At 36.5% G+C, this 24723-nt stretch overlaps 2 protein-coding genes across 5 annotated transcripts in view; both read left to right on the top strand.

The window, feature by feature from the left end:
• LOC139965568 (CCR4-NOT transcription complex subunit 1-like) overlaps positions 1-6719 on the top strand; it is a 40302-nt gene extending 33583 nt beyond the window's left edge. For both annotated transcript variants that reach the window (XM_071968069.1, XM_071968068.1), the window contains exons 38-43: positions 388-489; positions 1128-1385; positions 1575-1824; positions 2486-2618; positions 3110-3244; positions 3679-6719. In XM_071968069.1, coding sequence (XP_071824170.1) covers positions 388-489; positions 1128-1385; positions 1575-1824; positions 2486-2618; positions 3110-3244; positions 3679-3781 — 981 coding nt within the window. In that variant the 3' untranslated portion in view covers positions 3782-6719. The remainder of the gene's footprint in view (positions 1-387; positions 490-1127; positions 1386-1574; positions 1825-2485; positions 2619-3109; positions 3245-3678) is intronic.
• Positions 6720-9734: 3015 nt separating this feature from the next.
• The window catches only part of LOC139965564 (neural-cadherin-like), a 54890-nt gene continuing 39901 nt past the window's right edge, over positions 9735-24723 (top strand). For all 3 annotated transcript variants that reach the window (XM_071968060.1, XM_071968061.1, XM_071968059.1), the window contains exons 1-3: positions 9735-9889; positions 12091-13500; positions 24329-24514. In XM_071968060.1, coding sequence (XP_071824161.1) covers positions 12225-13500; positions 24329-24514 — 1462 coding nt within the window. In that variant the 5' untranslated portion in view covers positions 9735-9889; positions 12091-12224. The remainder of the gene's footprint in view (positions 9890-12090; positions 13501-24328; positions 24515-24723) is intronic.

Raw genomic sequence — 24723 nt, 5'->3', positions numbered from 1 at the left:
ATGGATTTCTTGTGTAGAGGAGTAAAATAACATTAAGCTTTTCATGGATACATTCAGCATTTTAAGTATGGTAGGTTTACTCTCATATGATACACATCTATGCACTTCATGCACATTTAGAGGTACTGAAGGTATTTTGGTGGATATCTTATAAAAAAAAATTCACATTTTCACAAGGAAACAGACAGACCGATTCTACGTTGCATTCGATAAATATGGTAGAATGTTGCTGTCCATTTTGCTTGTAGTAAGACAAGATTGTTTTGTAACTACCCTCTGGTTAGTCTAAAAGTAAAATTGGTGGTCAGAGTAATTACTCCCAGTGAACAGAGGATGGATATGTTTCTCTCATATCTGTTTTATTTGGTCGTTTTTTTCTCTCTACAGGGTTGGCCGATGTACGCCCAAGTTTTGATTGATCTGCTGAAGTTTTTGGCACCTTTCTTGAGAAATGCTGAACTTCCAAAGCACACGTTCCTGCTGTACAAGGTAAAAATGCTATTCAAATCTCATTCTATCAATTGTCTTTATGAATGCGTTATCGATAGTATATTTATTTTCTAACATTTTGGCAATAAAGTTGATTGCGTATTGATTCCATCAGCAACAAAGGTGCCAGTCTAAGCAGATATACATAAACTGTGCCACTGCTAATCTGATGGCTGATATGAAAGTGATTAGTGGCTGTCTGTACCAGTTTCTGTATGTCACATTTCTGCGTCCCTGGCCTTCTGGGTGAAGACCTGTGTCCGATGCTCAGCCCTCTTTGATGCTGACAAATTAATTCTCCCTTTTTAGAAAGGGTTATAATCCTTTCAAATTGTATGTCTGTTTGGGGGGGAGGAGGGGGGGTTACTTAGATATCAATGTATCTCACAAATTGTTTGCAGTTCCTATAAAGGGAACATTCTCTCCCTCTGGCATGATCATTTGATATAATATGTCTCACCTGTAGAGATATACAACATGTTCATACCTTTTAATCATTCCAGTATCTTGTTAAGGACCGATCCAAAAATTCTGTTTGTTTCGCACCATTTATTGGCATCTCAACTAATTTTGCAGATGATCTGTATGGTGTGTTAACTTGTATTTTTACCTCCTATTATTTATTCTTTTATTCACAGGGAACTCTTAGGGTCTTGTTGGTCCTTCTTCATGATTTCCCAGAATTCCTCTGTGATTATCACTACGGTTTCTGTGATGTTATTCCACCGAACTGTATCCAAATGAGGAATCTAATCTTGAGTGCGTTCCCACGTAACATGAGAATGCCCGACCCTTTCACCCCAAACCTTAAGGTAGACATGCTGCCAGATATCACCCAACCTCCAAGAATCCTGACAAACTTCTCAGCAATGATTCAACCGACATCTTTCAAGAAGGTCAGTAAATCTGTTCTTTTCCAAAGTTCACAAAATCTCTGAGGTTGATGTCTGTTGGTTAATTTAATTTGCATGATTTCTACCATGTTTGCTATTTACATTGTCTTATTACTTGATTAATTTCAATAGCGGTTTATCACTTTGAAATTTGTGGTTCACAGTCTGTGACTCTTTTGCTTGCATTTTTAGGACTTGGATTCATACATCAAAACCCGTGGACCAGTGACATTCCTTTCCGAGCTGCGTAGCCATCTCCAAGTGTCGAATGAAGCTGGCCAAAGATATCATGTATCGCTAATGAACGCATTGGTGCTCTATGTGGGCTCACAGGCGATAGCTTACATCCATAGCAAGGGCGGATCTCCCTCAATGAGTAACATAACTCATTCATCCCATATGGACATCTTCCAGAACTTAGTGGCTGACTTAGACACTGAAGGTTGGTTTAACATTCCACACTTAACCATCTTCCCCCCCCCCCTTCCCCTCTCCACCAGTCTAGTCCCAGCCAAATAACAGAATATTCAACATTCCAGCATATATATGACACTGAAATAGTTCCCTGAGTTTACAATGTTGAAAACACTGTAGCTTAACACCCCAGCTTATTATCTTTTTGTAAACTTCTACAATAACACTCAAACTTTCCTTGTACTTGATAATATGAAGAGCTACCTTAGGATACCTGTTGACAAAGAGAGAAACCTTCCATCATAGTTATAAACATTGTTAAGTATCCCTGTATATCTGAACCCTTTTGCAAGAGTTAGAACATAATAAACATTCAGTGTTGTTTTCACTTTTTTTTATCTTTCATGTGAACACAAACAGACCAAGTTAATCAACTTCCCATTGAATATTACACCCCTTTTCCAGTGTTATTATGTTATCACCTCGGGCAATGGTAGGAGGGGAAAGGTTTGGAAATAAACAAAAAACAGTCTACTTATGTATCATTCATCTTAACACTATAGTATCTCGAAAGCCTCCTTTGATACAAGTAAACATATTCTGCTTAGATTATCAAAAGATGTATGTTATTCTAATCATTGATCTATATCGATAATCCTACCAAACATCTGTCTCTTCCTCTTTTGCAGGACGTTACATTTTCTTGAATGCCATCGCCAATCAGCTCCGTTATCCAAACAGCCACACTCACTACTTCAGTTGTACGCTACTCTACTTGTTCGCAGAGGCGAACACCGAGGCCATCCAGGAACAGATTACCAGGTCAGCCCTTCAATATGAGTTAAATTAAGAGTTTGGTTGTGAGTCATCATATGAAGGAATTAGCTAGAGCAGGGGTGGGGGGGTCGGGAGGGGGGAGGAATTTCCACTGGTGTGATGGATAAATTAAAGCCAGAATAAATTTACTAATCGATGTAACCTCATGCCACATGCCTTTCAAAATTAAATCAAAGTTGGTGAAACCCAACTGGAAAAATAATAATATATTTATAGAGTGCAACAATATGCAAATGCATTTCTATGCGCTTTACTAAAACGTTGAAAGCCAACCGAAGAAATGGCCTCTTGATGCATGAAGGTGATAGAAAATTTGACAGGAACATATCAATTTGCATGTTGAGTAGCTCCTTTTGGCCTGGTTCTGGCAGTAATATGTTATGGATCAATAGACATTTGACAGTAGAGCTGTGTTCTACAAGCATGTAACACTCTTTACCAGTCGATGCCGTATTATACGTTTGTTCCCCCCTCAGGGTACTCTTGGAGAGATTAATCGTTAACAGACCTCACCCCTGGGGATTGTTAATCACCTTCATCGAGCTCATCCGTAATCATAACTACAAGTTTTGGAATCATGAATTCATCCATTGTGCACCTGAACTAGAGAGGTAAGTCACCTTTGACATATCACCGAATACAGGGAAAGGGAATGAGGATCATCACAATGTCTTTATGTCTTGTGAAATAAATTAACACAGCCATGCAAAATCCTCAACTAAAATGTGACTATTTTGTTATCATTTACTCTATCCCAATGGGGTAAGCCATTAGCACACCCCATGCTGATAACATCAATTTAATATGACAATTAATATGACAATGAATAGCCCATCTTTCTAGAACTTATCTTTTTCTTCTCGTTGTACGGTAGGCTCTAGTGTTTTGTTTTTGTTCTTTTCGCTGTCATTTATAGCCCTGTATCAAATGTGTTAGTATCTATTATAATCTATGAACAAATTGGTCAAATGGGATGATTGATGACAGAGTAATTAACATTAACGATCAACTTCAACAAAAACAAGTTTTCTCTCGTCCCGTACAGACTCTTTGAATCAGTTGCTAGGAGCTGTATCCAGCCGAAACAACCAAGCCAACAGGGACGGACCTCTCAAGAAGGGGGTGAAGCCCAAGAGTTATCAGCATAAAACAGAAAACAACGGAACACTCTCAGAGACAATGATTTTCAGTTTTATGGAACCTTAATTCATTGCGAGGAGATCCTGTGAAACTGTGCTGATTAACTATGTAAATAATTGGGTTGAGATGCATCATTGGTTGCCGATAACTTACTCTTCTTTTCTGTGGCTTGATTCCCGGATTTTGATCCCGGGACTCCTTTAGTTTGTAATTTTTCATTATATATACGAATCACAAACAATGGAGTTTGCTCAAATTACTTCAAATGGGTCGCCGTTCGTGAGGAAATTGTTAGAAAGCAAAGTCTAGCTTTTTAACTTTGCCCCAAACAATTAACAGTACAAGAAAGTACTTGCACCCATCTCAAATAGACTTGAAGTCCATGATGGTAAACTTTCAGTGATATGCAGCAGTAGAGGGTACATTTTTCTATGGTTCTGTTATCGTTGCCAAAAGTGAACCCGGTGGACGCTATACGAAGACCCTGATTTTGCTACCGTTGAGTGGATGTCCATGATGAGTTTCTCTCTGATCCTGTTTAATCCTCTGTCATACGAGAGGTAAAGTTGTTATATAGAGTGTGGCGGTGTATTTATGTACATACAAGATTAGTACGTTTGATCGAGGGTCGAGGCCAGGTAATCTTCAGCTGTGCTGGTTTATTTCGGAGTCACTCTCATTGCCAAGGTCAATCACACTATGACGTTTTTTGCTTTCTTCGTCTTCTCTCTCTCTTTCTGCAAATTTTTTTTTTAAATTTTCTTGGAATCAATTTTCCTGTTATTATATTTCTTCAGACATTTTCTGCAAATAGTTTGTGAAGTACATTTATCATTGTTTATCGTCAGCCCTCTGTATACATATTCTGGCAACAAGCCAAAAAGCTGTTTTGTAAATGAAGATTTGAATTATAAGAGAGAAAAAAAGAAGAAAATATTTGTAACATTTCCACCAAAGAGAAGAAGTTACTAAGTTGATAAAAGGCAGGTTCTGTATGTAGCAAAGTTTTGTGCCTTGTGGTTTTGACATGACTGCTCTGCTCTGGTGTGTGTGTGTTTACTGGCATATTTGTATAATCTTTGCAAGTTTGTCCATCTGGAGATTATATCAATGGGTACTGATCAAATGTTTGGGGGTTTTTTGGTCAATTTTCATAATTTTGTCTTGGTAAATGTAATATTTGTCTTTTGTAGACACACTTTGTAATAATACTGAGGGGAACTTTGTTTTATTGCAAAGTAGTTAATATGTCCTTTTTTTACCCCCATCCAATTTAAGTACTTCTATTCAAATACTGTTTGTGTAACATTTAAATTTTAAATTTTGGTATCATAATTTAAAAGGTTTTTTTTTTTTTTTCTTTAGTAGAATCTTGTGTTGCAGATTTCGATGTACTTCACGATTTTACTTACGCCACTAATTTAGAAAAGGGTTAGACTAATTAAATAATCGTTGGGTGTTTAAAAGGCGTCCATGTGTAGAACAACATTAATGGTCAGTAATGAGTTTTATACAGCATCCAGCTGACCCAGTAAACATTCTCCATGTGGTAACTGAGGCAAGGAATAGTGTGTAGCATGAAAATGTTCAAACTTGACCAAACCAGAGGGATGTAATCACCTCTTAAAGGAGTATGACAGAAGACCATGAGCAGCTTGATTTATATTCAAGTAGTAGCCCTTTAATCTTCTTTATCTCTTAAAGTTGACTAACCTCAGTGATGTGCTCATCAATTAAAGCTGCTGTGCTTCTACCCAAGTACAGTGGGGGACTTGCTGTACTTGTTGTGAGATTGAAGTGTTACTGTAACACTTTAACAGGCATTGCCTATTAAAGTAGTGATGTGACTAAACCACATCCGTTTTTTTTCTCACCAGTCAAAGCAATGCTTTGACCTGAGCACAGTGACTTGGTCTACTACTTTTATAGCAGTAGCTTGACCTTAGAACTTTGGCTTGGTTACCTGTTAAAGCAGTAGTGTGATCAAACCACAGTAATGTTCTCACCACTTAAAAGCAGTGGTTTGGCACACTAGTTAAAGAGGTAGTGTGACCTAAGCACAGTGGTGGCATGCTTTTCTCCTTAAAGATGAAATGTGACCTTAACACTCTGATCTGCCTTATTAACTCTAACATGTCAGCAAAGGGAACAATCTTCAAATGTTTGAAGAAATGGTCCACTTGTCCATGTTGTGTAAAACTTTTGTCACCAATGAAAGAATCCTTTCCAGGAGTCCCCAATAATTGTTATAGTTTGATTTCCTGTACAGAAGGCATTAAGAACAACCAAGTATTAAACAATTTAGTTGGGTATTTATTTTGCAGTTCAGAGTCAGTGTGTAAAAGTTTTGAGTCAGAAATGAATTTCTGTTTTTTTTTTTCTTCTTCCAAGTAAGATTCATAAATTGGAAAATATTTACCCTTATTTGTTAATTTTCCATGGGATGCTTAGTTAAAACGATGGATGGTACTCATACACCCTGATGGTAGATATGTTGTTTTGATCAAAAGAATCAGTTTATTTGTAATTCACAATTCATGATTATTTCTTACTTAGCAGACAGATTCAGTTAACCATCTTCCTGGTCAATCACACAGTGTTCTTAAAAATTCTTCAAATTGGGCATTCTTTATGTCACATGAACAAAACTCATTTTGTGTGGTTGTAACTTTTCTTGTTATTTTTAAAGTTTCATTTGAAGTTAATCCCTTGATTTGAAGGGGATTGGATGTTGTCATTAGTGCAACCTTAAATTTGTATCCACGATCCCTATGTATGTAATTTTGTTGCCTGGGTTTTTAAGTATGGGATTTTTTTTTTTTGGTTTTCAGGGGAATGAAGTTTGGCATTCAAGAACCTGTCTTTAATTAGTTTAATATTTTGCTATAGCAGTGTGTAATGTTTGCTATGACAATTGATGAAAAGAACTCAAGAAGAGAAAATATGTCCTGTCACTTTCTTTCATTCTTTTTTGGTGGATTTTTGGGACCTGATTTTTTTAAGGATTTATTATGAACACTGCCAAATTGATTGTAAAGCAGTGTGTTGAAACCACTACAAGGACTCAAAGCTGCCAAATGAGGGTTTAGAGCCAATGGCCCTCTCCAATCCCCTCCCCCTCTCCCTCTCCCTCCCCCATCTCACTCCCATTCTAGAACCCTCACCAAAGTATTCAGAAAACGTATATATGTATGTATGCACTGTTGTTGCCCATCCCCAATTAACAATTCATAATCATGGACGTTAAATATGAATGTAAGAGACTGACTTCGGTCAACTTGCGGCTTTGATAAGCCAGCGAGGCTTCTTCGCGAGTTCCTGCTTGCAGAAGGATCTAAAATACATACATACATACATTCATACTATATGTGCCCCTCCCGATAAGTCCGTACACAAATCACAGGCTTGAAGCAGGTAGTCCTAACCCAGGTTAACGTTTCCAACCATGCTAATAACTCTACTGTTACGCAGTGTATACATACGATTGGTGCGCGCAGTATGTACCACAACGCCCTTCAACTGACCTCCCTTTGAAGATATTATAGAGCCCGCATCTGTATCAAAGCTGAAGAGGTGCAGGAACCAAATCAAACGAAATGTCCCTGACTATGCCTAAGCATGAGAGCACAAGAACTGCTACTTGTAAATTGAACTACCGCCCTCTATTATTGACAGTTCTTTCTGTTCCTCACCCTGTTTGCTCAACACTTGTCATTGAAATTCCTGAATCGATGATATTTGGGCAAGTTTGTGCAATAATGTAACTATCAAATATAATTCACAATCAACAGATTAGGAGGCTTGGTAAAGATCAACTGCAAAGTATTTTGTGGTCCTTATGGCCCATCGTCTCCACCTATTAATATATTTTTTTTTAGCAGGAAATTGTCCAGATACTCCATCTTATACGACGAACCCAGATAGTGGATGAAAATAATTAGAGACAATTAGTTTCAAGTTTTCACAAAAAATGGTATCACTAAAGACGGAACCGCTACAATAAAGAATGAATTAAATCACGATCATTCATCCTACCTACCCGCATTCAACACCCCACCTAACACAGAAGAGAGTAGCCGGCGGGGAGAGGGGGGGGGGGTTAGTGAGTGTGGAGTGGACAAGAGCGAATAGCGGTGATGATAACGGGTTTTAAATATGCATACAGTAAGACTTGTATGCCTAGGTCGATGTCAGGATATGAAAAATAGCAGGTGTTTCGTATCGTTTAATCATGCTCTGTTAATACAACAGAGGTCTATGTTTTTATGCCATATAGCTATAGTATGGTCATCAAGTTCGCAACAGAACAAGCTATCAGGGTATGTTTCTCAGGCGCGTAGCAAAGAGGGGGGGCGAAGGGGGCAGCCGCCCCCCCTTGAGCATATTTAAAAAAAAAATTATGATATCGCTAGTATTTTCAACAGAGAAAATGCTAAGATGCAACTTACAAGGCCTGGGAAGTGCCATTTCCCGGCGATCTTGGAGGCATTTTCAGCCAAAATTTTCTTGCACGCTTCGCGCCAAGCATGGTGGCGCTACGCTTAGATAGTTTGCAATGCCGAATCTACAGTTTCGCCCCTCCCTTGGCAAATTCCTGGCTACGCGCCTGATGTTTCTTCCACTGGTTTGTCACCACTGATCTGTACACTAAGTGTACAGATCAGTGTACAGATCAGTGTTTGTCACATATTTGCTTACTACATTTATTTGACTTTCGCTATAATCCTTTCCTTTCATCTTCCTCTGTTCTTCCATGAATTATTTCTGCCATAAATTCAAGAGTATATGTCGAAGTGAACACTGAAATTTATGTACACGAATGGTTGATACCGTTTCTGAATATCCGATTTATTTGTATAAGAAACACTATGGGCGAAAGATAATTAATATCAGAATTGGTAACGAATTTTAGCATGCTTAAAAGTGCTAAAAAATTTCAAAAACACTTTCCTACAGGCTTTGATTATTAATGTTATTTCCATCATGTTATAGATGGGGTTTAAAGAGACATTGAAAAGTCTCGGATAGGCAAAGCGCTTTGATTGTGGCAATAAACAAAGTGATTGTCTGAAATATGAGCAAGAATGACCATTATTTGACAATCTAGCATATTTAGGGGCAATACCGATGACCTCTTATTGTTAGGTCTCTATTAGCTCTTTCGCTTTTAATAAAATCTAAACGATGTATTCGGTAGTTTGTTCACAGTCTTTCTCCGGATATGTTGGGTAAAGTAATCAGTAATTAAAAGAATAAGAAAGGAAAGTGCCGTTGCTTCTCTCAAAATAAAAATAAAAACTAACAAAAGGGTAAGGTTGACTCGGATACTATTGCGTGACGTATGGGCATGATAGCACTTCGCGGTAATGTTGCTATATAAAACTACAATGTGTGCGAAGTCATACTTGCTCATAACAGCCTCCGCCTTAATGCTTTTGTGACTAATATCATAGCAATGTTGACGTTTTTAAGTGACAGCGAATTGCCCCGCCCACAAATTACTACGTTGTATCCAACCATCGACTCTAGTTCGCTCTGCCGTGTACGTTTATTTTCCATTTACTTGATTGGTAACCAAAAAATAGGTTGAAGAAATCGCTCACATCTTCCTTTCACTATGTTTGATAAGACATTTTCTTTTGCTGATTTTATTCATAACACTTTTAACTGGACAAAAATTGGGTAGCATCAAAACCTGGTTTTGGTTTAGAATAAGACACGCCCTCCATTCGCTGTTGCGTTAATAGAAAATGAAACTCTCGATATTTATAAGTTAACAACTTCTATTAGATGTTAATAATTTTGTACAAATATTTAACTAGTGTCACTATATTGAAATTTCAATCGTATGTTCATGAACTTAATGTTCCAAAAAGAAAATAGCATTTATTTTTGTGTTTTTACTGAACACAACAAATTTTTAAATATAGGGAGTAAGTATATTAAAAAGAACACCTTTAACTTTCCTAACGTTTGAAATTCAGTTCATCACCGAGCGGAACTACAAAATCAGACCTAAGCTATATGTTCCGTACCTGACACCAGGCTAGTAAATTGTTTATGTTGTATATATACAGTAGCGTTACAGGTGATTACCACGAAGACGACAGAGAGCGGTATGTCTACTCGTTTTTCCCAACACATTAGGTTTAATTTAATATTTTATTCGGAAACTGTTGGAACAGATACGAATTGATTTTCCTTGTGCCCATTCAATATGATTAACTTCATTGAGAATAAGAAGCACTTTTGGAGACTAAGTTAAGTTAACTGTTATCACTGTCAATCCAAACTTAGGCTACTGTAGTGTTGCCTACTGTAACTTGTGTAACTTACCAGGCTAATTGAATAATGTAACCCAGCCTAGGCCTACACTTGCAACTGCAAGTTTATTTGCCAAAAAAAGTTCACAGTATAACTAGGCTAAATTCATACAGCAAAAGCAGTAGTACTAGTACGTCGCGGTAATAATAAATTATTAACACCGTTCAGCCTTTTTAGTTAGTCCTACTTTACCCAAGGCAAAAAAGTTGTTGCTATCCTAAGTAGTAGCATGGTGACTTCGAAGTTCGGACACTTAAGACTTAAAACACCCCAAAACTAAATCTTCTGGTATAAATCATTTGAAAATATACTTCATATGGTGGGAGAATTTTGTTATAGTACGATACACGGCCAAACTTTCTTTCCTGAAAACTGTTTTCACTTTGTTTTCCAAGAAGATTCTTCGTGATTGTGGAACTGGTATTTCTTTGCTAGAGTATTGCGAAGTTCGGACACGCAACCCACAGTGTGGCGCTGGTGATAAAATTGGTGGCGCAGTTGCTCTTTCAGTAATTATAACAGACTTCATAAATCTTCGTCATTTTATTGACAAATATGTATGTAATTTCTTGCACACTGGTCATTTTGGAGAGAAAATAACTGTAGCTTCATACTTTTAAGTGAAATTTGACTCTTCCTGTAGATTTTCATGGTGAAATCGTGTATTTCTTAGGGTGTCCGAACTTTGCAGTATGCCGAACTTCGCAGTACTGACTATACTAGTACTAGTAGTTAGTACGACTGCTAGTACTGATTAGTAGTACATTCATTATGCTCTTGAGTCTTCTCACTGAGTTATCATTAGAAAATTAGAAATCATGAAAAACAGGTTATTAAGCCTATGAATCCTAACACATTCAGTCAAACATAATGGGCTTTAAAATGTTAGGCAGGTTTCTATCAGATACATATTTTTTCATCTTTACTTTATCTGCTAGCCAAAGTCAGTGATTTATAATACTAGGTTATCATGAGTTGCCACCTCAGTTATTTTCTGCCACGGAAAAACACTGCTATCCTCCATTGCAAAAAGCATCATTTTATGTGTGCATTTTTGTATTCATGTTCAAATATCCATACAAACTGAAAAGTTATATTAGCCTAAGAAGGGTAGGAGTACTTTTTTAATAATAAATCATCTTTGCTGATCAATAGTGGATCTAGACAGTATTAAGCAAGAAATGTGTCTTTATTTTGCTACTTTTAAAGTTAATGTAAATGAGTTAAAAGTAGATTGATAGTGGGTAATCAAGAAAGTATCAAAAACATCTTAGTTTGGCTCATACTTACCACGAGACATCTAATTTGCCAAAACAGAACCAAGAAAAGTAACTTACTGCCATATTAACCATGTGTTTAAGTTTTGACTGGAATGCATGCTTTTTAAAGTGCCAGAAATTAATTACAGAAACTTAAGTTCCCCTTTTGACATTCACTGCAACTGTAAGTACAGTATCCCCTTCCTCGGAACCCTGTCATGCTAAAATGGATTAATCTAAGTAATCTTCCAAAGGCATTTTAATGTGTAGTGTAAAATGCAAATAATGCAGGTCTAGGCCTAATGTTAGAACGCTACTTCTTCATTGAAAGTAGGGGTATTTTAGCAAGAAAGTTGTTGTCATTCACAAATTATTTTGAGAATGACACTTCTCATCTCTTACTTATTTTAATTAATTTGAAATAATGTAAGAAAGAGAGGTTTTATACAACAACAACTTGGCTGCTGTAAAATACCACTAATAAATAAATGGAATGATTCAACCAGGAAAATAAGATACTTGATCACAAAGCTCATCATTTGTAAATTCAAATTCATTGCAAAATAATGTACATCTATATCATGATCATATAATATTATATAGCCTAAAAGTATAAAATTCAAGAGTAGCTAGGTTCTATTTTCACAGCTCATTCGGTAACTCAATCCCTACGTTAATCGTCATGGATCTCTTTAACTAACAATGTTCTATCATTTTTTCCCATTTATTTTCAGATATTTGGATGTGGAAAATAATCATTTTATAAGATCAACAAACACATCAGACTGATTTGAACAGAAAGAAAGTTTTTTTTATATTCCCCCGGTTATCCTTAAGGGCTTTCTCCCTTCCTGCGCCAAGTCCAATAATGGCCACCTGCAGGACAGCCTTGGCCATTTTGGTGCTATGCGTTCTTTTCATCTTGCCAGTCGTATTCAGTCTGGCTATTTCTTCGATATCAGTGCCTTATGATGCCCCTCTAGGATACGACATTGCCACAATAGAAACAGATGGAGAGACTGTCAGGCTTAAGCATGTCGATGATGCCTCGAAAGTGTTTAGACTTTCCAAAGAGGGTAAACTTTCTCTGAAATATCCATTACAAACTCTACTGCACAAAGGGAGGACTGCGGTCGTGGTGGTTGTTCAACACGGCCATGGCTTTGGGGAGTGGGAGGAGCTCATCAACGTGCATATATCAGGAGTGAACAGCAAACTCCACTTTACTGAAAGTTCCTGCATTGCTCGGGTGACGGAGAATAGTCCAATTGGAACCCCGCTGGAAGGCTTGGAGAACCTTTCCGTCTGGCGAGGTGACGCCCAGGTTTTGCAAGTGCAGCTTACCGGCCTGGGCAGCGAGATCTTTACTACAGAGGTGTCCTCAGACGACGGACAGATCAGAATGTTCACCAACAGCATTCTCGACAGGGAAGAAATTCAATCCTATGATTTACGCTTGTTCATCACCGGGGACGGACCAAATCCCGAAACAGCAGAGGCAGAGATACATGTAGACGTTGGAGACGAAAATGACAATCCACCCGAGTTCTTTCAGCTGGAAAACGTATTCAGCATAGCACTTTCATCACCTGTCGGAACCGAGGCTGGGAGTATCCATGCTGTGGATCGAGATTCGGGGGACAACGGCGATGTCACATACTTCCTCATCATGGAGAGTCCATTCTTTGACGTCGACTCAAAAACTGGTGTCATCTCTGTCATGGCTCCAATCGGAGAGGCCGGAGAATTTAACCTTTTCTTGTTCGCACAGGACGATGGTAACCCATCCCTTACATCGGAGAGTGCTGCCCAAGTGAAGATCATTGTAAAGCCTCTTTCTCCCGACTTTGTACCCTACGGGAACGACATGCTTTATCCTGCGGACCAGATAATGGAGTTCAAACAGGCCAGATCGAAACGTGACCTCAGGATGGTATCCATCGACGTCGAGGAGAATAGCCTCGCCGACACGATCATTGGGACAGTCACGGATTATCCACGGGACACAGATGAGTTCTCCACCAATTCTACTCTCTTTGCAGTGGATCAATTTACTGGAAATATTACTCTCAAGATGGCGCTTAACTTTGAGCAGGAAAGTCGTTATACCTTTATTGTGCAGATCGAGAACGTCTCTGACACAGGTTTGTTGAAGTGTCTTTTCATTGTTTGTATTTCTTGTTTAACTTTTGGGGGGTTGGAAAGCATCACAACAGACAATCCAGCCCTTGGATCTGAATATAGAAATGAGTGTCAATATGTAAGAATTGACAGTTTGATATTCTCTATCACTGATAGAAGAACTTGATACTCATTGTAGTACCTGGCTGAAATCTGTTGTGGCTTCAAATAATTGATTCAATTGCAGAGGCTATTGTAAGATTAGTGTTTACACGGGTCCATAAATCGGGAACCGGGTACCCGAGGGCCGTTACCCATCGGGTATCCGGGTACCCGGAAAAAATTTGTTTACCCTCGTGTATCACGATTTTCAAGAAATTACATATTGGGTGCTGTAGTAAATCCATTATATTCTCTACTGAAAATGTTTTCATGTTCAAATACGTAGGTGTAAGATTAGGTATAAAACCTTCCTCAATAATTTTTATTTGCTTTTGTTTCTTTCATTAACTTGTTAATAAATTAATTATTTAATTAGAATTAGCATTACTACTAACATCGCATTGCCGCCGCTGGTTATGCTTGCTCGTGCACGTCTATTGGATCAAACCATATAAATATCCAATTTAGCTCTTAAACAGTTGTTACTACTACTACTATCTATCATGCAGGCCCAGGGTTCGCATTAGCCGCGAGATTGCGCAATTTGATCGCATTTGGAATAAACGATTAGTAAAAAGCCACTTGCGATTACTATTTTTTAGTTATCCCGTCTATAATCCATAAACATCTTGTAAAATTCCTTGTCAGTCTTTCCTTCTATGAAATAAACGAATGAATAAATAATAATTTCTTCCACATGGTAGCCTAACATCACACTAAGTCAATGAGAAATCTAGCTAAGCCTAACCATCTGTTTATTTGCTGAAGTTGTGACGCAGTTATAAGACATCCATGGAATACTTTCGTTATTGCTGTTACGTTCGACCACATGGTTGCCTAACACCACACTAAGTCAATGGGGGTAATCTAGCCTAGCCATCTGTTTATTAGCTGAAATTGTGACGCAGTTATAAGATATCCATGGAAGCTTTCATTATTGCTGTTATCTTCGACCACATGGTAGCCTAACAACACACTAAGTCAATGGGAAATCTGCCTAACCATCGGCTTGCAATTTATTTTTTTTTAAACAATCACACTTTGCGTAGTATTCGGGTAATAAATTACGAACCGGGTAGTATCGCGTCTGGTGGGTACCTTCGTAATTGCTGTTATCTTCGACCACATTGTAGCCTAACACCACACTAAGTCAATGGGAAATCTGCCTAACCGTCGGTTTGCCAATTTTTTTTTTTTTTTTAAGTCACACTTTGCGTAGGATTCGGGTAATAAATTAGGAACTAGGTAGTATCGCGTCGGGCGGGTACCCGGATAACCCGTGCAAACACTATGTAAGATAAGAACCAAATTGAAAAAAAAAGAAGGAACTTAACAAGAAAATAACAACTTAGATTTAATTTAACAAGTTCAATAACTATATATTTGTGTTTTCAAATCATTGTACTCTGGGAATCATTTTGGATTTGTATTGAGAAAAAATGAAGTTGTTTTCCAAAAAGCGGGTTATTGGAGTAGAAACCACAGCAGTCTTTTATCCTAAAGTTGGAACTTGAGTGCTTACTTTTGATTTACTTGAAAAACTCTTACATAAATTCTCAGACAGAAACAAGAGACGTAGAAAAATGATATCTCTTTACAGCAAACTGTAAATATTTCCTTTCGGTTGAGCCATAGGAAGCAAACCGTAAGTGCAATTGAACACAAGTGTTGGGCTTTAGAAGGCAAAGCAAAATTACCAAACTTGTAAATTTGAAGGAAAAATGGCAGTAAGACCGAGCAAGCTGAACACATCAGTAATGCTCCACCTTATTGATCATAATTTGAATAAATGAGTTCCTGAAAAATCTTTCCAGTAACAAAACAATTTTTTTTTTGTAATCTTCTTCACATTTGACATATTCTTCACCGCAGACCAATTTCAGTTGTACGAAATAGTGGAGAAATGCCTTCAATATCAATTTCAGAAGAGGCCAAAATATTCTAGGTTTTACTTTCTGCAGGTCTTGACTTCCAAGAACTGTTCAAGAAAGTTTCAAAAATTCTTTCAGTGATAGTATTAAAGCAAAATAATGTAATAATTGGTCAAATCTAACAGGCCTGTATAGATGTCTCCAAGGAGAACTATTGATTTTGTTTTTGTCTGTTTTTCATGAGAAGTAAAATTCATAAATCTGTAGAGCACTATATCATTACAACAGTAACACTTAACTTGACTGTTCTTATTTTAATAAATTTATAATTAAAAAATTGAAATCCTGCTAACCTCAAAGTAAATGGCATCTTTATAGTTCTAAATTTAAAAAAAAAAACAGCTAAGGCTAAGGTAACATTTACATCCAAAATCATCGTCAAATTTAGATTTTAATGTAACAGATCTTTCTCATCGTAAAAAGAAGCCAACTTATATTTACTTAGTTTTACTAGTGTTTGCACAGCTTATCACAAGTACTCTCAGATCAGCTGATTTGCCCCTAAAGAATATATGAAGAACTCTGTTTGCTTTTTGATGTAAAAAATACAAACTTATTTACATTGCATACTTGATCTAGAGTACTGTTGTGTATTAAAGAAATATTTTGATATGGTAAATTTGATAAAGGTTCAAGTATATATGTTTTGGCTGTGTCCTGGATATGTACAATGGTATTACTGACTCAACTGTTCAAGAGAGATCACTTCACTAGAATCTTTAGTATTTAAGTAGTTTGAACCAGCCCCCAAAAAAACCTATAATAAATATTAATTTATGATAAACCCTGTCTTGTATGAATTTTGACATATTTTCAGTTTGAGTCATCAGAATTATTGCCAACATGGACACCTTTAGCTTTTGACTCACTGACAGGAAAGGGAAAATGTTGTTAAGCAGATAAGTAGATGATTTAGGCAAGAGACAGTCTGTAGTCTAAACAGTCTAAACAGAAAACAACATGACTGTACTACTTGTGCCTGTAACATTTATTTCAAACAATTTACAATACGAGATGTAAAGATAAAATAATGTGTATATCCATAGTTAGTGGCGTAAAAAGACAAATTTCAGACATAGTGCATAAATCAACTTTTATCAGTGACAGAATAACACAGGATGCTTGCATACTTTGTTTTTTACCTCATACATTTAATCCATACTCTCTGTCTATGTAAAGTTACCTTGTGCTGTTAACTTTCAATTTTTTTTTAATTCTTTTTTATGTTAACGATTTTTCAGCAGTACCTAATTATCTCTGGTCTACTTTTAGGAGAATGGAAAAGAAGGTCTTTGTGCCTTGATCAGGGAATAGTTTAGATTTTAAAATGATATTTAAAGCTGCCAGTTTTGAAGGTTTTAAAGTCTGTCTCTTATTAAATACTAAATATGTTTCATGTATACAAAAACTGTTACATATTTTTCCAATTGTAGAGAAATTTGACTATTTTGTATAGCATTCTGCTAGATACAATATACAGTAGGATACAATATTCTGTTTAGGAACTTCCGTCCACTTTATAGGATTGCTTAGGAGTTTTAACTTGATGGATTTTGAAGTAGAACAAGTATGTTCTGACGGATTCATCACACCCCCCCCCCAAAAAAAACCCTTTTTTTCCCCGTTCATTTTAGGATGAGATGGAGGGTTTGGGCAAGGGGAACAGGGAGGGCTTAAATATCAATGTGTACAGTATTTTAATTGTTGGCATTGTTGTTTCATATCCTGCTTATTTCAGTTTTAAGCCAAGACATGTCTGTACTGTATACATGTATACACACTAAAGTACTTACATCCTGCTTATTATTCAGTTCACCACCATGAATGCTCAGTTTTGTCCAAATAATAGCACCTTTTCATGTCCTTTTGTTCTGGGGGATTAATGCAGAATTTTCTCTCAATTAGTCACAGATGAAAACCACAAAACCCACAGTGCATTGAGTACAGTTACACATCTGAATGCCAGACACAGACTGTGTACTAGTATACACAAAGATTGCTATTGTGTGTTCTGTGTTGCTCACACTATGTACCCACTACAGTATATGGTGTGTATCATACAGGGTTTAGTACCATGTTAAATATATTATATGTATATTATATGTATGTATGTATGTATGTATGTATATGTATGTATGTATGTATATGTATATTATATGTGCAGTATTATTCACCACTTGTATCAACTGTAATATTTTTCTTAAAACAATGGCAGTTAATTAATACTGGAATATTGTACTATCATGTTTACTTTGTGTGGTTTACAGTGCATCAAAATTGGGTTTAAATGATCACAATAATAAGGAAGGGATTTGACAACTCCATAACTTTTGACTAGAAAAATGTGTATTTTTAACTAAATTTTAAATATATTCATCAGTCAGAGGAGGCCCTTCCAGGTTGAAAAACAATGCAAGCAAGCACCATCATGCTTCTCATACAATTCAAATGCATATGGAAAAGAAATGAAGGTATCATCTTGAGCAACGATGTGGCTTTATTTTGGCACTTTAAAAACTTTGGAAGCCTTGTGTAAATGCCTTTGTCATATTTACCAAATTTCTTTAGACCTGTTAAAACTTTCATTGGTGGCTATAAATATGTTGCACTACAAGCCTACAAATATATTCACTCGTTCCGGTGAACTTGTGTATCAATGAAATTCACTGCAAGCACTTCATGTAAACTTGTCTGACATGTACGGTATGTGAATTTCAAAAGACTGTCTGTGTGTAGTGTGTACATGTATTATACTGTCAATATGATACTGCTTCTAAAAGTCCACTGCAAACTTGCATAATTTTGTAATGATGAAAACAATAAAACAGTTATTGGATATTAATTAAGATAAACTTATGTTCAGAATCAATAGCAAAAAAATATGCCGATTAAACATTGATCACATTCCAAAGGGAGTTAAAAAGGATGCTCATAACGGAGCCAATCTTGAGTCAATCCTAAAAACATCAATGTTGGAATTCATGTGTACATCCTCAAATACACCCAGCCAATGTATTGTCGACATCATGACATACTGTAACATTCAAATCCAACCATGACAATCAAAGGAGAACAGCACCGACATGAAAGCAGCAGCTCTTTAACCTGTAGGAGGTACAGAATGTACAGTATTTAATGGGCATCACTATGTAACCATTCCCTTCAGATCTTACAATGTGATACTAATGTGAGAGGTTCCTTCCAAGTTCCAACCTTTCCTTTGAAATTTCAAGTCGTCAAAACAACAGACTCTGATAACAAGGACTATTTTCACTGGCCTCATTCATATCCATATCGTACCAGTGTGAGTTACATGCACAAGACCAGATCTTATAAAGGCTGTCTGCCTGCCTGCCGTAACAAGGTGAGACATAAACCATGGTATTAAGGCGGTTAGAACACTGAAGTATTACCCTGCTGACAGTTAATGCACAGCAGACTATAAGCACAAAGGGCCTCTGATTGTGGTCTGAAATGAAGACCAGCTGAGTAACACTAACGGAATGCTCAACTATAGAAACAGAAATAAACACTACATTAGACGGGGAGGGTAGCAGAATGGTAGACGAATACGATACGTATATCACTTGAATTGGAACTTCAGTGTCCTCTGTAACGACATAGACAGACTATAGTACATTCCTGTACTTAATAACATTAATGAAGGATCCATGTGAAGTCATGAATCTTGATGTTTGGCTAAATTTAAGAATTATTTTCAAATGTTTGCATACATGTGATAATAAAGAGTGGTAAGTGTGAGTTTCAGTGGAGCTTTTCATTTTCCTTACAATATTAAAAGCTTTCCAAAAAAAATTCTGGTCTCAAGAATTTGTCTGTTAATTTGAACAATATGGCGATATTTAGTGCAAATGGAAGAATCAGAAAGCCTGAGAAATGAAATAAACTAAAATTGCTTGTTGTCTTTAGAAAGAAAGAGAAGGAACTGTGACAGTTTCTACCAAAGTTGTTGTTACTATATTAATATAACTGTAAAAGTCTAGTATATATATATTATTAATTGTGATTCAAGACTTACTGTACAAGGGGCTATTGTTGTCTGACAATTATTTGGTACCTATTCAGTATTCACAGTACTTGGTATTTAACATACAACCAGTAGTGCATCAATCTTACATTTGGATAGTGTTGAACACACACAAATGTTTCACCTGGTTTAATACTACAAACCTGTATTGATCCATTTTGATTCTTTTCAACCGTGTTGCCTTTGCTATGTACAGTACCCTGCTATGCATACATCCAACATAAGTATTAATTAAGTTCATGTGTAATTTCCATACAAAAGCAAGCTCACTGTGTGAGATACCCTGCAGAAATATACACGAATCTCTTTAATGTAGAGATAACAATACAATAACAGTACAAAGCAATGAAGTTATTAATTCACATTACAATTTGATGTATATATCACATTAGTTTCTTTAAATCTACAGTGCGAACATATTATTGTGGACTGGAAAATGTACTTTCTTGCTGCCAATGGATTGTACAATAAATAAAAAAGAAAACAAATCTTCAAGTTATTAGGTGTGCAACAGGGAATTTGTGCTAAGCCTACAGCATATCCCTGTAGCTGTTGTTACTGTATGTACAGTAGTTCTGTGTTGCGAATATATATACAAGTTTGCAATATTGTCAATGTTACTGTTGTTAGCAAATAACTACTGTACAGTACGCTAATATACTTCAGTTCTGACATGTTAATTAGGCAACAGATAAAAACTACCCAGCACAAACACAGGTCAATACTGTGTAGTCAAGTTTTGTAAAATATGCTGGCATGTTAAATGAAAAAGGCTGTCAGTGTTGCAAAGAAAACAGGCCGATCTTGGGACAGATTAGACACATGAAGGCATGTGACTAACAAATTATACTGTACTGTGGTAATTGGATATCACCTGTACATTAGAGGATATAGTTTGAACTAAAGAATATACTGCAGGCTCTAGGACCTGCGAGCAGATGTAGTGTTAACAAAAATTGAAGTGCTCCACTATTTCATTTATACCTAATTTGGCAAATGTACGATATTTTAAATTCAGTGTTCGATATAGTGACTGAAGATGTGTGGATTTTCCATGAATTCTTACAATTACAGAATACAAGATGTAATGGAAAGTTTAACTTATGGGCCACTAGTTAGGTGTAAGTTTGCATAAATTTATGAGAGATCAGAGTCATCAGACTTGGTTGCACTTCAAGTTGACTTTTGGTAATTTGTTTGACCAAAAGATATGAACTTCAAATGAACATATATAAGCAACAAGTGGCTATTGAATAGAATTTTCACAAAGATTGGTGGTATATTCTTCTTTTGAATATGAATAAGAAACAAATAGTTAAAACCCTTGAACTATCCTTTAAAAAGTCAAATGCAACATGTCCTTGATTTCGGTGCACAGTAAACCACTAGCAATTTTACAGTGTTGTTCGTCATTGCCAGCTTGCCTTAATAAAAATGCATGGTCAGAGGCTCAATTAACAAAAGAACAGATTATGGTGCTGGACTTTGTTGTTACAGTTTAAAAATCTGTACACTGCCCTGAGCTGTCTGCTTCGCCTTAAGGCAAAACAACTAAATGCTAATGAGACGAAATGGATAAATTTAAGAAAGAGTCAACCTTAATGTATGTGCCCTTGAGGTGCCTGTCAATAGAGATATTATAATTCACATACATTTAGTAGTAGTAGTACAGTACTAAATATTATTAAAGATGTGGAGTATTTGACATTAGTTTGTTTTCTACACAGACTGTTTGTGGTAAAACTCCATACAGTACATCTCTTGATAATTCAGACAGGTGGTCTCTTGTGCCAGTTCAAACTTGCATGATATTGTCTGCCATGATAGGAAAACCTCACGTAAATGGTCGATGAATGATTTATAAGTCACTAATTAGGTAAATAATTAAAGATTTCAAATTTTATTGATACACTTTTATTAGAATACAGTACTCATTTTTGTTATGTCTACACAGGCCCCCCCCCCCCCAAATGAACCTATGGTATGAGCACCTAGCCACATTTACCTTATTTTGTTTGTGAATGCAACATACAAATTTATGAGACTAGAAACTATCGGGGTTCCAAGATATCAACAGGAGGTGTGTTGGTGGAGAACATCATTCTTACAAGGAATTATCCAAATTACAAAGATACACATTGCAGTGTTTATACTTAAGGCAATTTATATTGACATTACTAGTTTATGACCCTGGTAATTAAAGAAGGGAGGGGAATCAAGACCGGAGAGTCGAGACCCTTTCTTTGGATGAAACAGAAAAATTTTAATATTTGTGTGAGAAAGTGGAAAAATCTTGAACGTAGATTACTTCAAAAGTTGCAAAATAATGACATCCTTTTGCAACTATACACCCCACCCTTATTCATCCCCAATAATTCTCAAGTAGGAGGGTGATATCTCCTCCCTAACCCTTCCCTTGGCCACAATATCTACCACTGGGGTGTTGCCAAGACGATGAAGGTGAAGATTAGGGTCGCCAAGCAAAAATGGTTTGAAAACCAGGGCTTTTTGTTATTAATACAAATCCATAAACCCTTACAATTACAATTATGCAAATGTCATTGAATACTGTAGAGCTCTTCAAACTGAGATAGCTTGGAACACAGAACATGGTTTTGTAATGCTTATCAAGTATTTGTTACTGCTGTAGAAGAACCATTATTAGTATTGTACACTACAGCATACATGTCAGTATGTGTACATGTATGGCAGTTGCTTTGTGCTTCATATGCTTTGATTGTTGTCACACTTCAAAGCATACTGTATATATTTTGGGTTGTGGCTGATAAGCTTCTTAAACTATTGAAGCAATTTCTTTATATGCCTCAGTCACCAATCACAATGGGAATACACTTGGCTGCATCGTTCTATAACAGTTCCTAAAATTGTGGGTTTTAATTGGTTTTAGTCACCCTGCTGTATCTTGACAAAATATTTCACTTTGCACTGTGTATCATACATTGTGCAAACTACAGTTTAAGATAGATATATTAGAAACAGGTTGTAAGTTCTGTATTGTTACTTTTACAATGGAACTGCATGTCATTGTTTGCAAGTTCATACTGAACTAGTGACATGACCTTTTGGTTAGTGTGTTGGAAGTGTTGTTTGTATTGGTTTGGAGTAGAGCCAACTATGTTAAACATTAATTAAAATTGTGTTGAATTTACATTTCTGTTTAATAGCAGTATACCATCTGACCTCCTTCCCTTCCTCAGGATATATTTTCTCTTGGGTCATTCCCTTCTTACTTTGCTTCTCTCTAAACAGTCTTCAGTACTGTGTGCTACCTTGTAGTTGAACACACAGTAGAGAGCCGATCCCAGCTGCAAATCTCCTCTTCCACTCTCTCTAACTCCATCTCCTAAGCTCTCCTTTGAATTAATTGGAAGTCTATGCATGCTTCAGTGACATGTTGATTAATCGCTCAGGTCACACATAATTGAGTCGGGTCTCACAGGGCTGCTTAAGCTTATCTTTTTGATATCAATCAAGTGGAAAGAGAAATCTGGTTAACATGATTGAAATGACTAGAGCATGTAACAAGTTAGTACACTAATGTGCACTGTTAGTTTACATGCTATTACATATATGTACATAAATAATGCTAGCTGTGGTGGCAAGTAGTGTGCTGTTGTGAGGAGTAAAGACACCCACAACAATTGGACAATTCCATTTTACTTCCCTCCTCTCTTGTTCAATGCCCTGTCTACTACAATAAATGCAATTTCCCAGCGGTGACTGCTGAGATAGTTACAGGTATGAGCTTTTTCCGCGAATTCGCGGAATATCCGTGATTTCTTTTCTACCTCGGGGACAAAAACTATTATCCTAACACACTGTACCGTAGCATATATGAAAACTGGAGCCTATACCGCAATTTTTGCAAAGTTCTGTGATTTTTATTTTACCCCAGGCTCATCCCTGTAGTTAAGTACAGTGCACATACTGTATGATTACTCTGTTCTGGGAAAAAAAAATAAGGCAGGTTTTTTAAGTCAGTTGGTGTCGATAACTTTTTCAAGCTTTTTAAATCCCATAACAATGTAAGCAATAAAGATTGAGTTATGTTTTTAATTCAAGAAAGGATAAATAATTCAAAATTTTCATGTTAATAAAAATTAAATTTTCAGGTTGCCTACATGTGATTAATGCTTAGTTTATGAAAAATTTGACAACACTACAAAATGTGGTGAAATTAAAAGAAATTCATCTCATGCTTTCCCGTTAACCTTTATTTGGTGAATTTTATTTTTAAATGTGTCCTTGCACAATCAATTGCGACCTTATTTTGAGTATGTGTATTCTGTAAAATTTGAAAAACTGCTGTGAAAGCAGCTAACATGAAAACAATAATAAGTATGATATCGGTATGTTTCATGTATAAATAATAATATTAGTATTCATAATAAATAGTGAGAACTCCTGTGCTCTCTTTACAACTGGTCCTTGTCAAAATAAAAACTTGGGACTTTGAGATTTAAACCTGAAGTCATTAATTTAATATTAGACATCACTGCCATTCTCAGTTACAAGATCTCAACTAAAAACAAAATATTATAATTCCCCATCTAGCTATCATTTATTAGTACGTAGTAGCCTCCTCAGGATTACATACAAAGAACATAACAGTTTGCATTACATACAGTTCAGTATGTAGGTCTTTGATTTCTAAACATTAATTATGGAAAATCTGTGCTTTTTCTTCAGAATCAGTTGAAAAGGTTGAAGTGAGCGTGTCAGTACTTGACGTCTCCGACCCACCCTTCTGGACCAATACAATTCTGCCTTTCATAGCTGTTGTGCCAAGTGATGCCCCTCAAAATGCCCCTGTATATCAACTTATGGCTGACGACGAGGATGGAAATGCGCTTCTACGGTTTTACATTCGTACAGGTGTGTACAAATTATCAACACTTTGATTGTTTGACATTAAAATATTTCTTAAGGAAAAACAAATCGAGACAGAGATTACACACCAGTGCTGATGGAACATCCCTTCCCTCTACATTGGATCCGTGATATGCTGTATTGTCAAGAAAAATGAAGGAAGGCCATTTGGGCCAGTGAGGGTGTACAGTGTTAAAAGATTACCAGGGCATTCT

Source organism: Apostichopus japonicus, chromosome 3, assembly GCF_037975245.1.
Source record: "Apostichopus japonicus isolate 1M-3 chromosome 3, ASM3797524v1, whole genome shotgun sequence".
Classification (NCBI taxonomy): Eukaryota; Metazoa; Echinodermata; class Holothuroidea; order Aspidochirotida; family Stichopodidae; genus Apostichopus; species Apostichopus japonicus.
The sequence above is the reverse complement of the archived record's forward strand: the minus strand, read 5'-3'. Positions and strand labels throughout refer to the sequence as shown.